This window comes from Castor canadensis, chromosome 8 (genome assembly GCF_047511655.1).
Source record: "Castor canadensis chromosome 8, mCasCan1.hap1v2, whole genome shotgun sequence".
Taxonomy (NCBI): Eukaryota; Metazoa; Chordata; class Mammalia; order Rodentia; family Castoridae; genus Castor; species Castor canadensis.
In genome coordinates this window covers 147786021-147804690 of record NC_133393.1, presented here as the reverse complement: position 1 = coordinate 147804690, position 18670 = coordinate 147786021, and the positions used below count along the sequence as shown (strand labels likewise).

The 18670-nt window shown below is 57.6% G+C and overlaps 2 protein-coding genes across 12 annotated transcripts in view; one reads left to right on the top strand and one right to left on the bottom strand.

Annotated features, from left to right (window-relative positions):
* The window catches only part of Tmprss6 (transmembrane serine protease 6), a 33398-nt gene extending 29271 nt beyond the window's left edge, over positions 1–4127 (top strand). For all 5 annotated transcript variants that reach the window (XM_074084414.1, XM_074084416.1, XM_074084413.1 and 2 more), the window contains 5 exons: positions 611–727; positions 988–1156; positions 2186–2457; positions 2758–2894; positions 3408–4127. In XM_074084414.1, coding sequence (XP_073940515.1) covers positions 611–727; positions 988–1156; positions 2186–2457; positions 2758–2894; positions 3408–3566 — 854 coding nt within the window. In that variant the 3' untranslated portion in view covers positions 3567–4127. The remainder of the gene's footprint in view (positions 1–610; positions 728–987; positions 1157–2185; positions 2458–2757; positions 2895–3407) is intronic.
* A 1841-nt stretch (positions 4128–5968) lies between these two features.
* Positions 5969–16345, bottom strand: Kctd17 (potassium channel tetramerization domain containing 17). Of its 7 annotated transcripts, XM_074084424.1 has the most exons (9): positions 15997–16214; positions 14754–14862; positions 12218–12309; positions 11433–11528; positions 9819–9944; positions 8412–8508; positions 8175–8246; positions 7737–7824; positions 6606–6808 (listed from the first exon to the last, which is right to left on the bottom strand). In XM_074084424.1, the coding sequence occupies exons 1-9, from the start codon at positions 16204–16206 to the stop codon at positions 6739–6741; spliced, it is 960 nt and encodes a 319-aa protein (XP_073940525.1). In that variant the 5' UTR covers positions 16207–16214; the 3' UTR covers positions 6606–6738. The 7 variants fall into 7 exon arrangements, with proteins under 7 accessions (XP_073940521.1, XP_073940520.1, XP_073940525.1 ...); XM_074084420.1 differs by lacking the exon at positions 7737–7824 and having other exon boundaries at positions 5969–6808; positions 8094–8246; positions 15997–16213; XM_020152462.2 differs by lacking the exon at positions 8175–8246 and having other exon boundaries at positions 15997–16213.
* Between the last annotated feature and the right edge of the window lie 2325 nt (positions 16346–18670).

Sequence of the window (18670 nt, the reverse complement as noted above, 5' to 3'; positions counted from 1 at the left end):
GAGGTGGGATTAAAAGACACCATGGAGTGTTCTCTGCCCCAGGGGTTATCTGTTCATAGGAGGACTTGATGAGTGACTCTTATGACCAAAGCCTTCAGGACACCATGTCTAGTTGTGTGGGAAGACTGGAGGTATGGGAAGCTTCCTGGAGGAGGCAGGTGGGGGGGTGTGGAGACCAGGCACAGGGCAAGTGATGCTGGGACATGTATTAAGGAAAACAGCGGGAGGGGCAGGTGCGTGACCAGTTGGCTGGAGCTGGAGGACTATGGACTGAGAGCCCTCATCTGTAGGGGAGGCAGAGCTCTATTCTTGGGGCCCTAGTCTGATGGTGGAAGTCCAACTCTGACTTCAGGGGCCACACAGGACAGGGAAGCATGACCTTGTGTTCAGAATTCCAATCTTAAAGAGGAGACATAGCCTTGTTCTCATAGACCAGTCTGAGTGTGGGGTGGGTCAGGGGGACATGGCACAGGAGAGCCCGGAGGAGACTCCGGTGACCCCTCAGTGTGATCAAAGATCCCTCCCTAGTCTCCTGGTGCCTCACTTTGGAAGGGTCCCTTGGGGCTCAGAGACACACCTTTGGCGGCCTGCCCCCACCTCTCCATCCCAGGAGTGCCTTGTGGGACATTCACCTTCCAGTGTGAGGACCGCAGCTGTGTGAAGAGGCCCAACCCACAGTGTGATGGGCAGCCTGACTGCAGGGACGGCTCGGACGAGCTCCACTGCGGTGAGCCTGTTCTGCCAGCACTGGGATGAGGGGCTAGCAGGGAGGGGAGAGTCCCCCTGGGGAAGCTGGAAGGGAGTCTCACAAAGTGTTGCTTGTCTCTCTGTCCCTGACCTCTGTTGTCTATCTTGAACCTGTCTCTCCTTCGTTTTTCTCATCCCTCTCCATCTCTCTGCTTTGTTCTTCCTCTGTCCTCTATTTCTCATTGGCCTTTCCCCCCTCTTCTCCTCCCCTGTCCACCCCTGACCCTCCCTCTCTCCCAGACTGTGGCCTCCAGGGCCCCTCCAGCCGCATTGTGGGTGGAGCAGTGTCCTCTGAGGGTGAGTGGCCTTGGCAGGCCAGTCTCCAGATTCGGGGTCGACACATCTGTGGAGGGGCCCTCATCGCTGACCGCTGGGTGATCACAGCGGCCCACTGCTTCCAGGAGGACAGGTGAGTGGGCAACATGGGGGAGGTGTGGTGTATGAGCTCTCTGTGGATGGAGGGAAGGATGGGGAAGAGCCCCACACTGGCTTCTGTGGCATGTGGGATCCGATCTGGCTCCACCCTGACTGGGTGTGTCACCGAACCCCTCTGTGCTCTCCTTTAGTGTCTGGCTTTAAGTTGAGTCTGTGATTCATTCACTCACTCGTTTACCTGTTTATTCATTCAAACAGTTGTTATGCTCCTATGATGTGCCCAGGGCTGTGCTGGACACTGGGACACAGTTGAGGACAGAACTGCCCAAGCTGGTCATAAGCCACCACACTCCCCACCGTAATTTGAGCTGTGAGCCAGGGAAACATAATTTGGTGTGGCCAGGGAAACCCCAGAGGACATCTCATCTGGCCTCCCTAGGGGCTGAACCTCCTCTGCCCCCAGCCAGAGCTGGGCTCCAGATCCCCCCAGGCTCCTCCCACTGCAGAGGCCAGCTCTCTTTTGTATCCTCTGTGGATACCTATTTGCCTTCTCCAGGGGTGCTCTGACTACTTGCTCTCTTTAGCCCCAATCCTGGCTCCCCACTTTCCTCAAGGTGAAGGAGACCCAGGTTTGCCCCTGATTTCTGGCATTCAGCTCACCCCTTCCCATGAGGACTGGTGATCCCAAAGTTGCAGCCCAAGTACAGTGGGCACACAGAAAAGGAGAGACAGTTGCCTGGTTCCTGGCACTGTGCTAATTTCACTAAAGCCACAGTTTGATCAGTCTCCTAAGAACATATAAGTAGAAAATACTATTCCTGTTTCACAGCTGAGGGGACTGAGGCCCAGAGAGGCCCACACTCATCTAGAGGGGGATGAAGCTGGGGTTGGAGCCCAGGCAGGCAAGCGCAGGGAGCACTGGGCACTGCACAGCAGCCACCGCCTTGCAGGAAGAAGGGAAGGGTTGGTGTCCTGGTGGGCAGGAAAGCTGGTTGTCAGAAAGGTCCCCAGATGGGACAGGCAGCCACTGAACTGTGACCTCCTATCCTTTTGGGACCCCCAGCATGGCCTCCCCAGCGCTGTGGACCGTGTTCCTGGGCAAGGTGTGGCAGAACTCTCGCTGGCCAGGTGAGGTGTCCTTCAAGGTGAGTCGCCTGCTCCTTCATCCGTACCACGAGGAGGACAGCCATGACTACGACGTGGCGCTGTTGCAGTTGGATCACCCAGTAGTGCGCTCCACTACGGTGCGCCCCGTCTGCCTGCCTGCACGCTCCCACTTCTTCGAGCCAGGCCTGCACTGTTGGATCACAGGCTGGGGCGCGCTGCGCGAGGGCGGTGAGCATGACTGGCAGTGGGTGGGGGGCTGGGGGCACGCGTGGGTCAGACCACACAACATCTGGATTTGGAGGAAGTGAAGCTCAGGCTCAGGAGAAGCTGGAGGAAGATGTTAGTCCTCACAGGCTCTGTCACCACAAGCTCCAGGGGAGGGGAAGCCAGAATAGTGAGAGTGAGGCAGAGGGACAGGGCGGAAGATGGGCTGAGCAGGAGATGAAGGGGCCCCTCAGATGCAAGAATTGTGGAAGAGTGGAAAACGCTGGGCGTCTCAGACCTCACATCCACTTTCCCTCCACGCAGGCCCCACCAGCAATGTTCTGCAGAAGGTGGACGTACAGCTCATCCCACAGGATCTGTGCAGTGAGGCCTATCGTTACCAGGTTACCCCACGCATGCTATGTGCCGGCTACCACAAGGGCAAGAAGGACGCCTGCCAGGTGACTTCAGTGTGTCCTGGGGGAGAGCAGGGAGAGGGTGATGTCTGGGCCAGGAATGGCCCTTTGTTCATGCCAATGGCTGAGGCCTCACAGCCTCCAGGCAAGGTGGCCGCTCCATGTTAGAATGAGGAGAACAAGGTGACCAAGGCCTAAGAGGCTGGGGTGCCTTGCCCAGGACAGCAGAGGCCTGGAGTGGGGCAGGCTCTGGGATGGGAGGTCTCAGACTCACATTCAGTTCTGCTCCTTGCTGTGGGGGCACTGAGCCTGGGGCCCCAGAGTACAGAGCACACCTGGGGATGGCAGGACACACCTCCACAGTTTCCCAGGGCCAGAACCTGCTGAAGGCCAGTCAGGGCTGGTTTGGACTCTCCATTTATTAGGTCCAGGGGAAGCAGAAGGGATGTGACTTTTTGCTGTCACCTAGCAAGTTTCCAACAGTCAGGACTAGAACCCAATATCCCCTCCAAGAAGGGGGCACTCTTGCCCTGACACAGCTGTCTCTCCACTCCTCAGGGTGACTCTGGAGGCCCGCTGGTTTGCAAGGAACCCAGTGGCCGCTGGTTCCTGGCAGGGCTGGTCAGCTGGGGCTTGGGCTGTGGGAGGCCCAACTACTTTGGTGTCTACACTCGCATCACAGGTGTGATCGGCTGGATCCAGCAAGTGCTGACCTGAGGAGCTGTCCCTGCAGAGCTGCCCACTTCCTGGCCAGGGAGTCTCAGGCCCCACTGGGCAGGGGAACAAGTATTCTGGGGGGCCAGAGGCCCTGTGGGGGCAGGAAGCGGCATCCTGTTCCCAGCCTGCTCCCTGACATCTGCCCCAGTGACAGGAAGGAGGGCCATTGGCGGGTGACCAAGAGGTCCCCTGAGGGCCAGGCCCACCAGAGGTTCATCCAGCCCTTTTCCTCCACAGCTGATTTAGGATGGGGCTGTAGCTGTCATGGTGCTGGCTTCTAGGTCCCTGCTTGAGTGTCTGTGACCTCCTCATCCCTATGAGGAGGCTGCCTGGAGGGCACTGGGTTCAGACAGCAAACCCCAGCCTGGGAAATCCCCAGTGAACCTTAGGGGACCCTCAGAGCCCTGGAGATGGCCAAGTGGGCCAGCTACCACATAAGCCAAAGGGTGGGGCAGTCCTGGCTACAGAGACCCTGCCCAACCCTGCCTGTCACAGGGTCCTTCCCAGCCACTCACTGGAGGCCAGCTCTCTGCCCTGTGAATAAAGTGTGTCCAAGCCCTGCCTGTGTCTGAGTGGGTCCAGCACTATCTCCTGAACTTGACCCAGACCCTTGCTGTCTGCTCAGCCTGCTCTCCAGGTGTCCAGAGGCAACCTCCAGAGCACTGGGGCCCACTGAGAGCTGGAGCCTCCAGGGCAGCTGCTCAGGTCCCCGAAGAAACCCCAGGAAGGCCATGGTTTGGGGATGCTCAGGACAGAGCTGGGGATGGGTTGGGTGGTAGGCTCCTTCAGGAACCTTGGGAGGAAACTGAAGCTCAGAGTGGGGTGGGGCTATCCTCGTGTGGGCACTGGGATTGGGAGCAGAGCCTGCTGTGGACCTGTCTCCTGGCTGTCTGCTCTTCCCCTCCAGCATGACACACCCCCCTCGGCACTGAGTGCAGACTCCTACTGCGGCTGGTAGCACTGGTACTGGAGATGAAAAGCACATGGCTTCTGAACTCTGTGAAGGGGGACAACATGGGGGCACGTGGCTTGGGAAGTCAGGCAGGGCTGCCTGGAGGATGTACCTTGAGTTGGGGTTCAAGGGCAACCAAGGGAGGGAAGGTCATTCCAAGAAGGGGCAGCATGGGCAAAGGCAGAGCCCCAGAATGTGGCACACAGGGGTCCCCTCAGCTCTTGCAAGCTGGTGCCAGTCACAACAGGTGGGAAGGAGCTGCAGGTGGGCAGAGGCAGTCTCAGGACCAGTAAGAACAATTTGACCTTGAGGGCGATGGAAGCCCTCCATAGCAAAACAGTGACAGGAGTGGATTGATTCCATTTTTGTCACTACTGGCTCCAGTGTGTGGAGGGAACTGAGAGGGAAGGGCTGGTTAGGAGGTGGCTAGAACTGTCCAGGAAGAGAGAATGGAGCCTGGACACTTGGACAGAGCGAGCCAGTGGGGTAGACTGGAAGGCTGTTTAGGACAGGAAATTAGCAAAGACACCTGGGGTCACTGGGGCCCTTGAAGCAATGGTGATGGAGCTAAGAGCTTACTGGAAAGGGGCCAAGTGCACATAATTTTCCTTGAGGCTTAACTGGGAGTGAATGAGGTGGAAGAGGAGCAGAAGGTCTAGCTATGAAAGTGGCTGGGCAGTAGGGGGCTTTTGGCCCTGTGGGTGGAGCATGAAAAGGCCACGAAGCCAGCCATCCCTGCACATGGGGCAGAACATAGTAGGAATCACCTAGGGAGCTCTAGCGATGTTAAATAAATCCCTGGGGCCCACCCAGTTTCAATGCGGCCTGAAAGGAGGACCAGTTCTTTTAATAAGCCTCCAGGTGACTTGCCAAGTTAGAAGCAAAAAGTGAGCTCACCTGTGAGGAGTGAGCATCCTCAGGGGCTGTGATGACATCCTCTAGACTGTGGAGCTGGGCAAGAGTGGGCCTTGAAGCCAGTAAGAAGCCTGTCTGGGGGAGGGGGACTGCCACCTTAAGGGATCTCTACCAGGTTCTGGGACCCTCAGCAAGAGGGAACTCTGGTCAGGCCCACAGGAAAAAGGTGAGAGTCTAGAGATTTAGAGAAGGTGCAGTGGGAGGCCTGGGACAGCAACAGGGAGGGTGAAGGTGACCAAGAGGTGTTGGTTGGGCAGGAAGTGGAGGGGCTTCCTGGAGGCTAGGATACAGGATGTCTGCCCAGGTCCAGCTCTCCATCCCCATTTCTGAGCACTTGGCAGAGGAGGTGGCCTCAGCCTCTGGCCACTGAGTCGAGGACAGACATGCTCCAACCTCTCCCCCAACATACAGCAAAGTGACAACTGGGCAGAGGCCCTAGGCTCCAGGAAAAGCCCTATTCTTTTGGGTTGATCCACCCCATATTGAGTTTAGCCCGTCCCCAAAAGTGGCCCAGAGAAAGCGGGAAGCAGCCAGGTAGGGCTGTTTCTTCAGGTTTATTACATGGTGGGGTTGGACGCAGTTGAGGTGAGCACCCATCTAGGTGGTCACAAAGGAGGGCCTCACTCACTCCCCATCACACCTGGACCCTGCTCTTGGCAGAGAAGAGTGTCCCCTTCCCTTTTCACGAGGTCCTCCCCAGCCATTTCCGCCACTCCTGGGCCGGGCACTGTGGCAGTATATAGGGTAGGAGTGGGGCTGGGCCACTAGGGTGATGTCAGTCTGCTCCCCCTCCTTCTGACAGGTCAGATCCCACAGCATCACCCCCTCCTCAATGTCGGAGTCTTCCTTTGCAAACAGTGTCTTGCCTGGGGGCTAGGGGGGCTCCCCATAAGGAAGGTGAAGGGCATGGCCTTGCTCCTCCCTGCACCCTCACAACAACCCTGTGAGGTAGGCAGGTTGAGGGAGACCCCTGGGACCAACAAGGAAAGTGAGGCTCAAGGTGGCGATGTGACTGGGCTGGGAGGTAGTGCATCCACCATGCAGCAGGGGGACCCAAGTGAGGGGACACAGGGGTCTGGGAGACACAGCTGGCTAGTGGCACCACACTTCGGCCATGGGCAGGCAACTCTGCCCAGGAGGCCCAGGGCCCACCTCGGGCCTGGTAAGGTCCCAGGGGGGCCCCAGCCTGGCTCTGGAGGCAGGGGTGAGTCCCAGACCAGTGGGTGCAGACAGGAGGGGCAAGGGACAGAGCGTGTCTTCCTCCTCAGGCTGGGGGCCTGCCCCGTGGTACAAAAGTAAAGGATTTCAGATCGGAAACCCAAGTCCCTGGAGGTGATCTGGGGGCTCACATCCGGGTGCCTCTGGCTTGTAATAGCTAGAAAATAAGAGGGGGAAGGGGCAGGAGGAAGGGGAGAAGGGGTCAGAAACCGGGTGGGGGCGGGATGGTGAGGAGGTGATGAGAAGGCAGGAGAGGGGTGGAGAAGAGTGAGAAGGGTGAAGAGGAGCGAAAGGGAGGGAGAGGAAGGAAAGGAGGGAGAAAAGGCAGGGAGAGAGGGAGAGAGAAAGGCCAGTGAGTCACAGGCTCCCTTCTGGAAAGAGGGGAGTGGGGCTGAGGCCCAGAGAAGGTGGCGTCAGAACCAGGGAGGGGCAGGAAGGGTGTCCCAACTAACCCAACTGGAAGCCCCATGCCCATCCTGGGTTGGGAGGTGGGCACCTGGGGAGGCCAGATTCTGCCAAGACTCTGACCGTGGTCGGGGCGGGGCCAGGCCCCTGGTCACAACTGACCCAGGCAAAAGAAGTCAGCAGCCATCTGTCCCCATTTTAGAATTCTCTGTGACCCAGAGATGGGCAGTGACTTGCCCAAGGTCACACAGAAGACAAGAGTGAATAGCTGTTCGTGGTCACTTGGCCAGGGCTTTTCTGCTGCACTTCAGTCCTCAGCTGGCTCTGGCTGACTTGTGAGCTAAGGGTATCCACACGTGGCCTGGCCTCCCCACCCCACAGAAGTAGGGGGACCCAGTGTCACATGCAGTGACACATGAGCTCCTGGACATGCAGGATGAAGCCAAGGCTTTCCTCCGCTTCCCAACCTGGCTCAGGTGCTGACCAGCAGGCAAGTGGGCAGGAAAGAACCCCCACCACCTAACTCATTCTGATCTCAGGACCTCACACCAAGGCCCAGTTAGGCTGAGAAACTTTGCTGGGTGGAGAAAACCAGCTGAGAGTTTGGTTCAAGTCCAAGGACAAGAGATAAGCACCCTCCTTGCTTCCGCCCCTCCCTCCAGCTCTGCCAGGCTACAAACCATGGACGGCAGCTCTGGGGGCGGGCGTGGGGCCGAGGAGCCCTCACAGCAAGCTCAGGCTCAGGTCTGAGAGGGTGCGGACAGGGACCTGCAAGGAGGACGCATGAGGAGGTGGGGCAGGCCGAGGGGGCCTGCACCCAGGCCAGCCTCAGAGGTGCCCAGCAGGGTGGGTGGGCACAGAACAGGTGTGGCCACACTCCTCCTCCCCAGGCAGGGAGGCAGGCAGGGCTGCAAGGGGCACAGGAGGCGGCAGGCAGGATGCTCGGGGATGCAGGGCCACGGGGCCTGGGGGGAGGGTGCGGGAGGCTGGGACCAGGGTGGCCCCAGGATGGAAGTGTGAGCAGGCAGAGAGAAGACCTGGACAGGGGCAGAGAGGGAAGAGGCAGGGTGCAGATGAGATCCAGGAGGAGGAGGAGGTGGATGAAGATGAGGCAGGACCTCCAGCGGGAAGCAGAGGAGGAGGCGGTGGTGGGAGGGAGAAAAGGTTAGCGGGATCCTGAGATGACAGGGCTGCAAGAGAAAGTGAGAGAGGGATGGTTATGGGGCGAGGCGCCAGGCGCTGAGCTAACCCTGGTGGCCCGCCCCACAGTCCCAGGTTGGCAGCTGGCTCCAGCGGGGAGAGGGCGGGAGGCCCCGGCTGTGATCAGCAATCATCCTCCTGGGGGCGGGCTGCACCTTTCTCCTGGGCATCTGCCTCCACCTGCACCTGTGCCACCTCCACCTCCTCCACCTCCTCCTGCTGCCGTGGCTCCTCCAGCTGCTCCTCCGCGCTCTGTGGACCCGCCGGCAGACCCAGGGAAGAGAGAGTGGAGACACTGACGAGGGGCCCAGGACCTGTGGGCAACTGTTCCCATGGACCCCCGACCTCAAGGCAGAGGGGGCAGGCAAGACAAAGAGGGACCTGAGGAAGGGAGGGCCACCGCCAAAGAAGCCGGACATCTTCTTCAGCCTCGGGAAGCCCAGGAGGGCTGGCTTAGGGAAGCCAGCAGAGGCTGGGGCCCTGCTGAGATGCTCAGGGACCAGCCTTGCTGCTGTTATAAAGCAAGGCTGTGGAGAGGGTGGAAGAGGAACCTGTGGGGGTGTCTGAGGGACCCACAAGAGGTGCCTGGGAAGGCCTTGCTTTGGGAGAATGGATCCACACTAGGCAGCAAGAGAGTCCCAGGACAGACACCAACCAGAACTGGGATGCCAACAACAGTGTGTGGCATCCCAGACCAGGTGGTGGCACAGGGAGGCAGAGCAGCAGGCTCGCCCTGCATTCCCACCAGGCAGTGCCAGTCATTGGTATAGAGTTGTGGTGGGGGGGTTTACAGCAGACAGTGCGGCAGACAGACAGACAGACAGGAAGCCTGAGTTCCTCAGTTCCCAAAGCACAGGACAGACTGGGTCATGTCTGCTTTGCTGGCCCTACCAAAGGCCCTTGGGGCCCTGGGGCCAGGACCCTGCCCAAGCCCTCCCCACAGGGTGACTCTGTCAGCTGTGCCCTTGGGCACAGGGGGCACACAGGACCAGAGCCCCTAGGGCTCTCCATGCCCTTGTTTACTGTGCCTAGGAGGAGGTCTGGGGCAGGACAGGACTGCTGGGTGTGGCTTCCTGGTGCTGGCCTATGCTGGCTGGGGACAGTTACCAGCCCCTGGGGAATAAATTGGCCATTTGGGAGCCCAGGAGTTCCAAGCCTGACTAAACAGAGCACATGGTCCACCCCTCTCACTTCACAGAAAACATAGCAAAAGTGTCAAGAGGGGACAGGACTTGTCCAAAGTCACACACATTGTCACTGTGCCCTGATCCCCTAGTTCAGTGCACTCTACCTCATTCCATGACACCTGTGGCTGCCACATGGTCCCCATTCAAGGGGCATCAAACCCACTCTGTCTGTACCCTTGGACAGCCCCGGTTCACTGCTCCCAGCCTGGGCCTGGTAACTGGTATAAGCAGACTGGACTATGGTACATGGGATGGATGGCAGTGGCTGTGACCATGGGGTTATAGAGTGCAGCAGAAGGGAGGAAGAAGCAGCAGTAGGGATGGTGGGGGGACAGTGGGGTGGGGGCACTGTCTTCAGATGGGGCCGGGGCTCACCTTGGTTTTGCGGCTGGACTCAGAGCTCAGGCCATGCGGGGAGCTGTGGAGCTCCTTGGACACCACACACAGGAACTCTGCTTGGTCCTCGCTGCCATATGTATAAGAGGAGCCAATGTTCACCAGCTGGAGGGTGGAGCACAGCGAGAGAGATGTGGGTAGGGTGGGGGTATGTCATTGGCCTCTGTCACAATCAGCTTAGCTCCGATCTTGGTGGCCTGCCCAGGCAACTCCTGCTTTCTCCACTGTACCTCTCCTGACTTGGCTGGCCTGGCCAGGTGGAGGCCTGTCGTGGCCAGGCTGTTCCCCTAGCCTAGATGTGACTACAGCAGCCTGAGGACTAGGGTGCAGAATGGGGCTGGCTTGGTGGAGCCCTATAGAATATTCCCTTTATTCATAGAAGCAGAGACAAAACAGGTTGCCATTTGAGTCCAGAGGGCCAGTGATCTGTCTCTCGGCAATTTACCAACACTCTCACCAGCTCTCAGGGGAGAGCTCACCATACCCACAACCCCTTCCAGCTAACAAAGTCCTTGCATGTGACAGGTCCCATTCAGCAGTTCTCAGGGACTCTGATTCAGCAAGTAGAGGAAAATATCCGACCCCCCACACCCACCCTTGCCAAGGCTTGGAGAGGCAGTGGCCTGCTGCAGACAGGAGGAAGCAGGGCTCAGACCTGAGGTCCCTCTGTGCCTCCCTGGTGTCTTGTGGACTTAAACACAGTCCTTCTAATACTGCATGACACTAATGTCAATGCAAAGCACCGCCCAGGGCCAGGAACTTTTCTAATGACCCTCTGATTTTCATAGTGGCTCTGGGAAGGAGGTACCATTAGCCCCACCCCAGAGAACCCTGGCCTGGAGAGTTGCCATGGCTTGCCCGGGGCTGGAAGCATAGCAGTAGAGAGGCCTAGAGGGGAGTTTGGTCTCTGGCTTCTGGACTGGCTCTGGTCTGTCTGCCATCTTGGGGGTCCAACCTTCTCCCTTCCTCAGCTTCCACGTGCAAGGCAGCTGTGGGCCTGGTACATATGGGGCTAGCTGGACCCCCCTGCTTTAAGGGAAAATCTGACCTTGGGCTCACTTTCCTCTGGCAACCTGAGCAGTAGGACATCAGCTGTATGTGAGAGATAGCACTGCCTATGTGCCTCCCACTGGAGAGTATCTCTGGCCATCAGAGATAACTCATGTGAAGCCTGAAGGGGCAATGGCCGTTACTGGGCATGTCCCTCCTGGGTGCTTGGAGGCTGTGCTCACAGCACTGTTATGAGGTGTGGCTTCCACATGGGCAGACTCACCTCTGTAGCTCTTGCCTCCTTGCACCTGAGCTGCCACTCAGGGCCTGAGACTCACTCACACTTTGGTGCAGCCTACCACCCGCTGTGGTAAGGACATCCCTGACAGTTTGTTCAGGGCTGCCATACAGCAAGGGTATTCCTGGTCCCTCCCCATCTCCCTCTCTGTCAGCCTACACCAGGGGCCTTTCCTCATGTTGTTTTCCTCAACTTAAGATCTCTGGGTGGGGGCTGTGGTGGGCCTGAGGCTGGAGCTGCAGGAAAAGAGGGAGGCCAGGGGGTCCCAGTGTGGGCTCAACAGTGCCCCCATGTCCCCAGCCCACCTGCTCGAAGCGCCAGCCATCAGACATGGTGGAGACCATCTGTGTGAGCTCCTCCTCCTGGCATTGCAGCACTCGGTACACATGCTTGGGTGGCACCTGCGGGCAGAAGGGTCACATGGAGGGCACCTGTGGGAGCACTGGGCACCCAAGAGGGGGATGAGCACCTGCTGTACCCTCCCCAACGATATACCCCTGGAAGGAGGATGGCAGAGTAAGAGGAGGGAGGGAGCCATGCCCTGAGCACCTACTATGTGCTAGGTGCTCGACATGCATAATCTTACTTCTTCCAGGACCCCTATGCATTGTGGGAGTTTTTCACTGGGCTCAGACAGGTTCAGTTACTTTTTCAAGGTCACCCAGTTCAAGGATGGCACAGCCAGAGCTGGAATGCAGCAGGGAAGTAGGGGAGTTGTATGAGAGGGAAGGAGGGTAGGGCCTGGGGGACATTCTGGGCCACCTATCAAGTCAGGCCCTCCAGAGACATGAAGCTTCCCTAGTTCAGTTTCCTAGCCCTGGGGCTAGGAGGTGATGCCTCATCCCCATCTCCCAGTCCTGTCCCCAGGGTAGAAAGAGAATCTCAACCTGCTCCTGCAGACTGGTAGTTAGGTGGACACCCTTCAGCACCTCTATTCCACAGGAAGAAATCAAGGTCCAGAGAGGGGCAGAACTGGCCCAAGGTCACACAGCAGCAGGTGCTGAGGTACCACCCCTGCCTCTCCCAGCTTCCTTTCTCCCTTCTGCACCCCCTTCCTCTCCCTGGTGGCCTGAGCAACCTGTTCCCCGACCTGGGTCACCGTATAGTCCTTCTCCTCCATCCGGTCTTTGATGATGCGGATCAGTGGGCCGATGTTGTAGAACTCAGCTTCCTCCAGAACCCCTGGCAGACAGAGCAGCCCCCATCACTCATGCTGGCCCTGGACTCAATTCTTCCTTGTCCCCAAACCCAACTCCTGCTCTAGTCACAGGTTCTGAGAAAGGGAGCTGTACTTTTGTGGGTTCAGGGACCAAGCAAGAGGGGACACCTCCTTCCTTGGGCCACACACTCCCATGGAAGGGGCTAGGATACCACCACTCAGGCAGCCCTTTGTCCTTTGTCTCATCCTGGGGCCACCCAGTGGCCCACAACCTGGGGCTGCTCTGGGGCCACTAAGAGACAGAAGGTGAGCTGGAACTGGATCCTAGAAAGTCACATCCTAGCCTTTATAGCATTTAGCCCTCAGAACTAGAAGTGGGTGCTGAACACCTCGGGAAACTGAGGCTCCAAAAGAGAAGCAGCTTGTCCAAGGTCATACAGCCTATAAGTTGCTGAGTAAACTCAAGGCCCTGATTTCCCATGTGTGCAACCTCTAGCTACCACACTTGACAGCTTGTCAGAAGTCCTGGGACATGAAGAAAGCAGGCATCACTGTCACTTAATCTGAGAGGCTGAGTCGCCCCATTGCCAAACCCATCCAGTGAAGCTGAGTGACCCTCCAGGGCAGGGGACCTTTTTTCTCTTCCTCACCTGGTGACTGGACTCCCGGGGGGAGGCAGAGCCTATTATTAACTATGTGTGTCCCCTCAAGATTCCTATGCAGAAAGCTGACTGGCAAGATGGTGGCATCGGGGGAGGCCCATGGGAGGCGATCCACAAGGGCAGAGTCCAGATTGGATGAGCACCTCCTTAACAAAAGGCCTGACAGCGAGCTGGCTCCTGCTTTCTCTACCATGGAACACACAGGGAAAGGTGGCCAAGGGCCTCCCCAAAGCCCCACCGTGCTGATCCACATGGAGCTCAGAATCCCACACTCTGAACTGTGAGGAATTTGTTCCTGCTGTTTATCAGTGCTATCTGTGGTGCTCCTTACAGCAGCCGGAACTGATGAAGACAGAGCCCCTTTCCGATCTACCCTGCTGTACCCGGTGCTCACTCACAGCCTCTGTAGAGCGGGCAGTCAGGGAGTATCACTGCTTGAGTGACAGAATGCTCCCTGGGCCCTGGTGGAGATGATGGAGAGAGACATCTAACTGCATACCGTGCAGCCAGGCACCAAGCTCCATGTAGTACTGGTATTAGCTGTTTTTATCCTCCCCATAGCTCATCAAGGTGAGTACTGGTGTCACTCCATTTCACAGATGTGGCATGGAGGCACAGAGGGGCTAAGTAATGTTCCCAATGTCACACAGCTCGTAAGTCTCTTCTCATGCCCCTGGTCCTCCTAGATGAGGGCCCTGGGTGTCTTCAGGTGCTGGGAGTAGCAGGATTTTGAGAAGACAGAACCTATAAACAGGTATTGGCTGTGACACAGCTGGAGTGTCAGCCTTCCCACCCCGTGGGATCTGCCACACCCATACTATCTGTGCTCCCAGAGCTCCAGGGAAGCTTTGGGGCTTGGTAGAGCTCTGATATTAAAGCCCTGTCCTCTGGGGAGTCACATGGCTTCCAGACCACTGTACCCCATAGAGGTCATGCAAGGGAGACCATGGCCCAGAGTAGGGAGGGATGGCTGGCTGTGCCAGGCATGTACAGGTGCACAGGACTCACAACATTTGCAGTCCCAAGGTATGCGCTCCGGAATTCAGGTCACCACCCTATTTCGTAGACACCAGTGGAAACAGAGAACAATGACATGTCCAAGCTGGCCTGGCTGGGTCAGCAGGCCAGAGCCACACCCTGTGCCCTGAGGAAAGTTGATTTAACAGGAACTGTAGTCCCTGCCTCTGGCTGGGGCTCTGTAAATGACCATTCTTTCAGACACAGCTTTTCTCTCTGCAAGGCCCTATGTGAGCATCCACAGGCCTGGAAAGGGACAGGAAGCCCTGCCAGGGAGCAGATTCCTCCTCCGCTCCTCCTCCACCCCTAACCAGCACTGTGCTACAGAGGCTGCCAGATTTGGGGATGTCACCCACTCCACCCATTTGCTCACTGCAAGCCCTTGCGTGAATTGGAGATACCGGATCACCCAGAGAAAGAAGGACACAGCTCTTCCTCGCCCAGGTCCAGGGCGTGTCTAGCCACACCTGGCTTCCCAGGAGGCTAGGGAGGATGGGCAGCCCCATCTGAAACAGAGACCTCAGGCCTCACTGGCTTCCTTTATCCTGTGTGTGTCTCAGTCACCTCCCCAACGGCACCCAGTGAATGCCTGGGTCTGTCAGCACGATAGAGACCTGGGAAATCAACTGTGTGTGTGGCACAGGAAGAGGCAGCAACATGGGAGAGAGCAGGTGTCCATGCCAGTGGGGAGAAATGGCTTCCAGCCTCCCCAAAGGCCCTGGGCAGGCTGCAGAGCACAGGGCAGGGCCAGGGCGTGGACCCCAGGCCAGACCCCTGAACCAACTCACCCTCCTCAGCCATATCCTTGTCCAGCACCAGCTTGCCATGCCTGAGGAAGTTCAGGATGGGCCCAAAGTAGGTGGGGTCACGGTCAATGAGGTAGGCCCCAGTCTCATCCTACAGAGGAGAGGGCCACAGGCAGTGAGAGAAGTATAGCTTCCCTCTGCCCAATCTCACACCATATCTCTACTATGGGCCCAGGAAAGGTCTGCAGGGGAGAGGGGAGGGAGCAGCATCAAGTAAGCCTCAGTATATCAAGTAAGCCTCTGGAGTCAGATAGACCTGGGTTCAAATACTGCCTCTGCCTTTTCTGGGCTGTGTGACCTTGGCAAACAATTTGATCTCTCTAAGCCTCTTTCTTCTTCCCCACAATTAGGGGTGACTGTGAGCATGTTGTGAGAAAAGATCTGAGTGACCCCTAATTCAGCACAGGGCTCAAAGACTGTCCCTCTTGGAGGCTGTTCCCCTGAAGCCAGCCCAACTATTCACTAGATTCCCAGCATTTCAGGGGATGTTTTTAAATTTCCAAAGGAGCTGCTCTCTGATTGGACACTTGCAGCCCGCAGGGAGGCAGGGCAGGCATCAGTACAACTCTACCGAGAGGACGGAGGCATCAGGAGGTAATGGGAATTGCCCAAGGTCACAGTATTGGAGGGTCATGGGATGAGGGCCAAGGGACTTTGCAAGTCTCCGGACTGGTCCCTGGCATTATATGCAGGAGGCTATGCCAGAGCAGGGAAGGGACCCACCCCTGGTCATGCTTACTAGTTTGCAGCAGAGCCGGGTGGGAGCCCAGAAATGGTGCCTGCTGTGTCTGTGCAACTCCCAAAGGCACCCGGACCTCTTCCACCCAGGTTCTATACCCCTCGTCCACCCACACCCTGGAGCGCAGGAAGAAAGAGCCACACCACCTTCCTCAGCACGGGACTCCTGTTTGGGAAGCAGGGAAGGCCCCACATGTCTGTCCCTTGCCGCAGCCCCAGAGGAGGGGAGTCCCACAACCAGGGCAGGGTTCCAACGCTCCAAATGGCTGCGGCCTGCGTTGTCCCGTTGCCACGGCAATGGGCACAGCGCTCACTCTCAGCACCTCTCCCGCTCCACCCAGTTCTTCCCGCCTCCGGCTCCTCGGAAAGAAGCCAGCCCGGGGCCTCCAGGCTGGTGGGCTGGCCAGGCGGGCAGCCCAGCGTCGGGGAGCAGGGACCCCGCCGCCCCCGTCCTCCCGCCCGCCCGCCCGCGGGCCCGAGGGCTCACCCGGTCCGACTGCAGCTCTTCCCCCTGGCACAGGCGACTGAGGAAGGACTTCTGCTCCCGGCACAGCGTCTGCCGGGTGGTCAGGAACACCGTGCCCCCCACGTTGAGCCGCACCCACTTGCCCCAGCCGCCCGCCGTGCGGCCGCCCGCCCCCGCCGGCGGCGCTGCCTCTCCGGCCTCCATCCTCATCGCTCGCCGCGGCGTCTGCATCCTCCGCTCGCCGCGCCGCGGGCGGGTACCAGGCGCGGGGCACGCCGGGAGCTGTAGTCCGCACGCCCCCCGCTGGGCTGGGCACGATTGGAAAGGTCCCCCGCACCGGGCCCTCCAGTTCCATCCTCATCCCATTGCCTTCCCGGAGGACACGCGCTGGGTCTCTCCAAGAAGCCTTGACCAGAGTCCTGTGTTTGGAGAAGGTCAGGTTCCCAGACACTGAGAAAATAGCGACCACCCCCCACCCACCCAAAGCAGCAATCCCTCCACCTTTGTTCCCAAACTATTTTTCCTTTGTACAGTCAGCGATCAAACAGCTGATGTAAAAGAAACTTCGCCCTACTGGAACTGCTAGGCAGGCTCTCCTACCGCTTGAGCCACTCTGCCAGCCCTTCCTCCTGGAATTGTTACAACATTTACCTGTATCTGTTTTTTCCTTTTCTTTTCTTTTTGGTGATACTGGGATTTGAAATCATGGCTTCACGCTAGCTAGGCAGGCGCTCTACTTCTTGAGCCACACTTCCAGGCCCATATCTGTTTTCTAATAGGTTTTTGGGTGTGTGTGGCTTGCAGGGGATGGAGCCTAGGAAACCCTCCTCCCTTCTAAGCAGGCACTCTACCACTGAGCTGCACCCCTCAGTCCACTTCCAATGGTTTTTCAATTTGAGGTGTGTGTGTGTGTGTGTGTGTGTGTAGTGCAGGGATGAGGGTGGGTTGGACATGGGGTTAGTCACGTACCTCTGTATGCCAGGTGCTCTGTGGACATACATATTATTTATTTAAGCCTTCAGCAGCCCTGGTATCACTACACCCATTTGACAGAGGGGCCACAGAAGTGACGGGCTGGTACACTCACACAGCTGGTGAGTGACCAGCTGTCCCAGCCCAGCCCAATGAATTCCAAGTGCATTTCTACCAAGAAGGTCCCTTTCCTGCAGCTGCTATGGACTGACAAGAATCCCTGAGACAGATATCTAGGGAGGAGGACTAGAGACAGCACCAGATCAAAGTCAGGAGAATGAAGTTTGCATTCTGACTTTGTAGGCTGAGGAGTTTGGGAAGTCTCAAGTGCAGAGGAGGAGGAGGCAGGCTAAGCACCCTGGCTGTCTGGATAGAACCAAGTCTTCAGTGGCTCCATGCAGCAGGAAGGCAGCAAAGAAAAGGCAGGCTTGGTGTACAGGAAGGGATGAGGAGATGCAGTGGGGCAGGTGACAGCTGTCCCTGGTGTGATGTTCAGAGCAGCATGGGTGGAGAAGGCAGGCGGAGTTGACCCCAGCCTTGGCAGTGGAGGATACTCCCTAAGGAGTAGGGGAACAATCTCTGAGAAAGTAGCTGAGGATGAGTCTCAGGAGATGGGGAGATGGGAGAGTGGACCAAGTCGGGGAAGAGGAAAGAGCAAAGTCTGGAGGCAGAACCAGAGTGTTCCAGAGATCAATTGGATGGAATAAGGAGTTTCTGGGGTGCATCTCCCGGTGAGGAGTGTGGGTGCACAAACAGCATTTGGATAGCACTGAGGTTTCCTCAGAGGAGACTGGGATCCATTGACAGGAGGTTTAGGTTAATTCTGCTCAGGGGGATGGCCTGGGCTGTTTTTAGGGCAGAGGTCCAGCTCTCTTCCTTCGTGTTGCACACCTGTTTTGCTTCATTGACTGCTTTCTGCTTCCTCTGGACCAGGTGCTGTTCCAAGGGCATCACTGAGTGTACCATGTACATTCAACAAAGACAAGTCTGTCATGTGCCAGAGACCATGGTCTGGGCAGTCTCTCACAACAACAACAACAGCCAGCAGAACCGCAGCTGTCATCTATTGAGGGCTTTTCCTGGGCCAGGTGGTGCCCACACATCAGCTCCTGTCATTCTGACAACCTGTGACATCAATCCTGCTCCCCACTTCCCCTGTGCAGATGCTGAGATGAAGCTCAGAGACCATGTGCACTTCCTAAGTTGGGCTGGAAAAGGTGACCGAGGACAGAGTCAACCTCAGAGCCTGGGCTCATTGGCTCTGAAGCCAAAGTCAGTAACCACTCTGCTCTCCTGCCTCCCATGGATTCCACAGAGCCCTCACAGCAGGTCTTCCTAACAACATGCTACAAATGAGGAGACCACAGTCCACAGCTGGCCCAAAAAGGCCCATCTGAGCCTGGTGCGGGATTGGACATTGTCATACTACAGGAGCTGGTCTTTAGGAGGTGTCAGGTGGGGGCTGAGTCAGCACCTCAGGCCCAGGATAGACAGGAAGGCTCGTCTCCCCTTCCTTTCCTCAGAACCCCTTTGTCTCCCTGGACACAGTGCCCTCTCAGCAGGTCACTAAAATTCTCCCGTCTGTGGCAGTCAGCTTTCTGTTGCTGTGACAAATACCTGAGAAAAACAGGAAGAAAGACTTATTATGGTTGTGGGTTTGGAGGTTTCAGTCCACAGTCAGCTGGTGTGATTGCTTTGGGGCCTGTGATAAGACAGAAAATCA

Coding starts and splice junctions, on each gene's coding strand:
- Kctd17 (XM_074084419.1), bottom strand. CDS start 16,336: ATGAGGATGGAACTGGAGGGCCCGGTGCGGGGGACCTTTCCAATCGTG. Junction 9,945..11,432: donor ATGGCTGGCGCTTCGAGCAG/GTGGGCTGGGGA, acceptor TCCACCCTCCAG/CTGGTGAACATTGGCTCCTC. Junction 8,247..8,411: donor GGCAGATGCCCAGGAGAAAG/GTGCAGCCCGCC, acceptor TTTCTCTTGCAG/CCCTGTCATCTCAGGATCCC.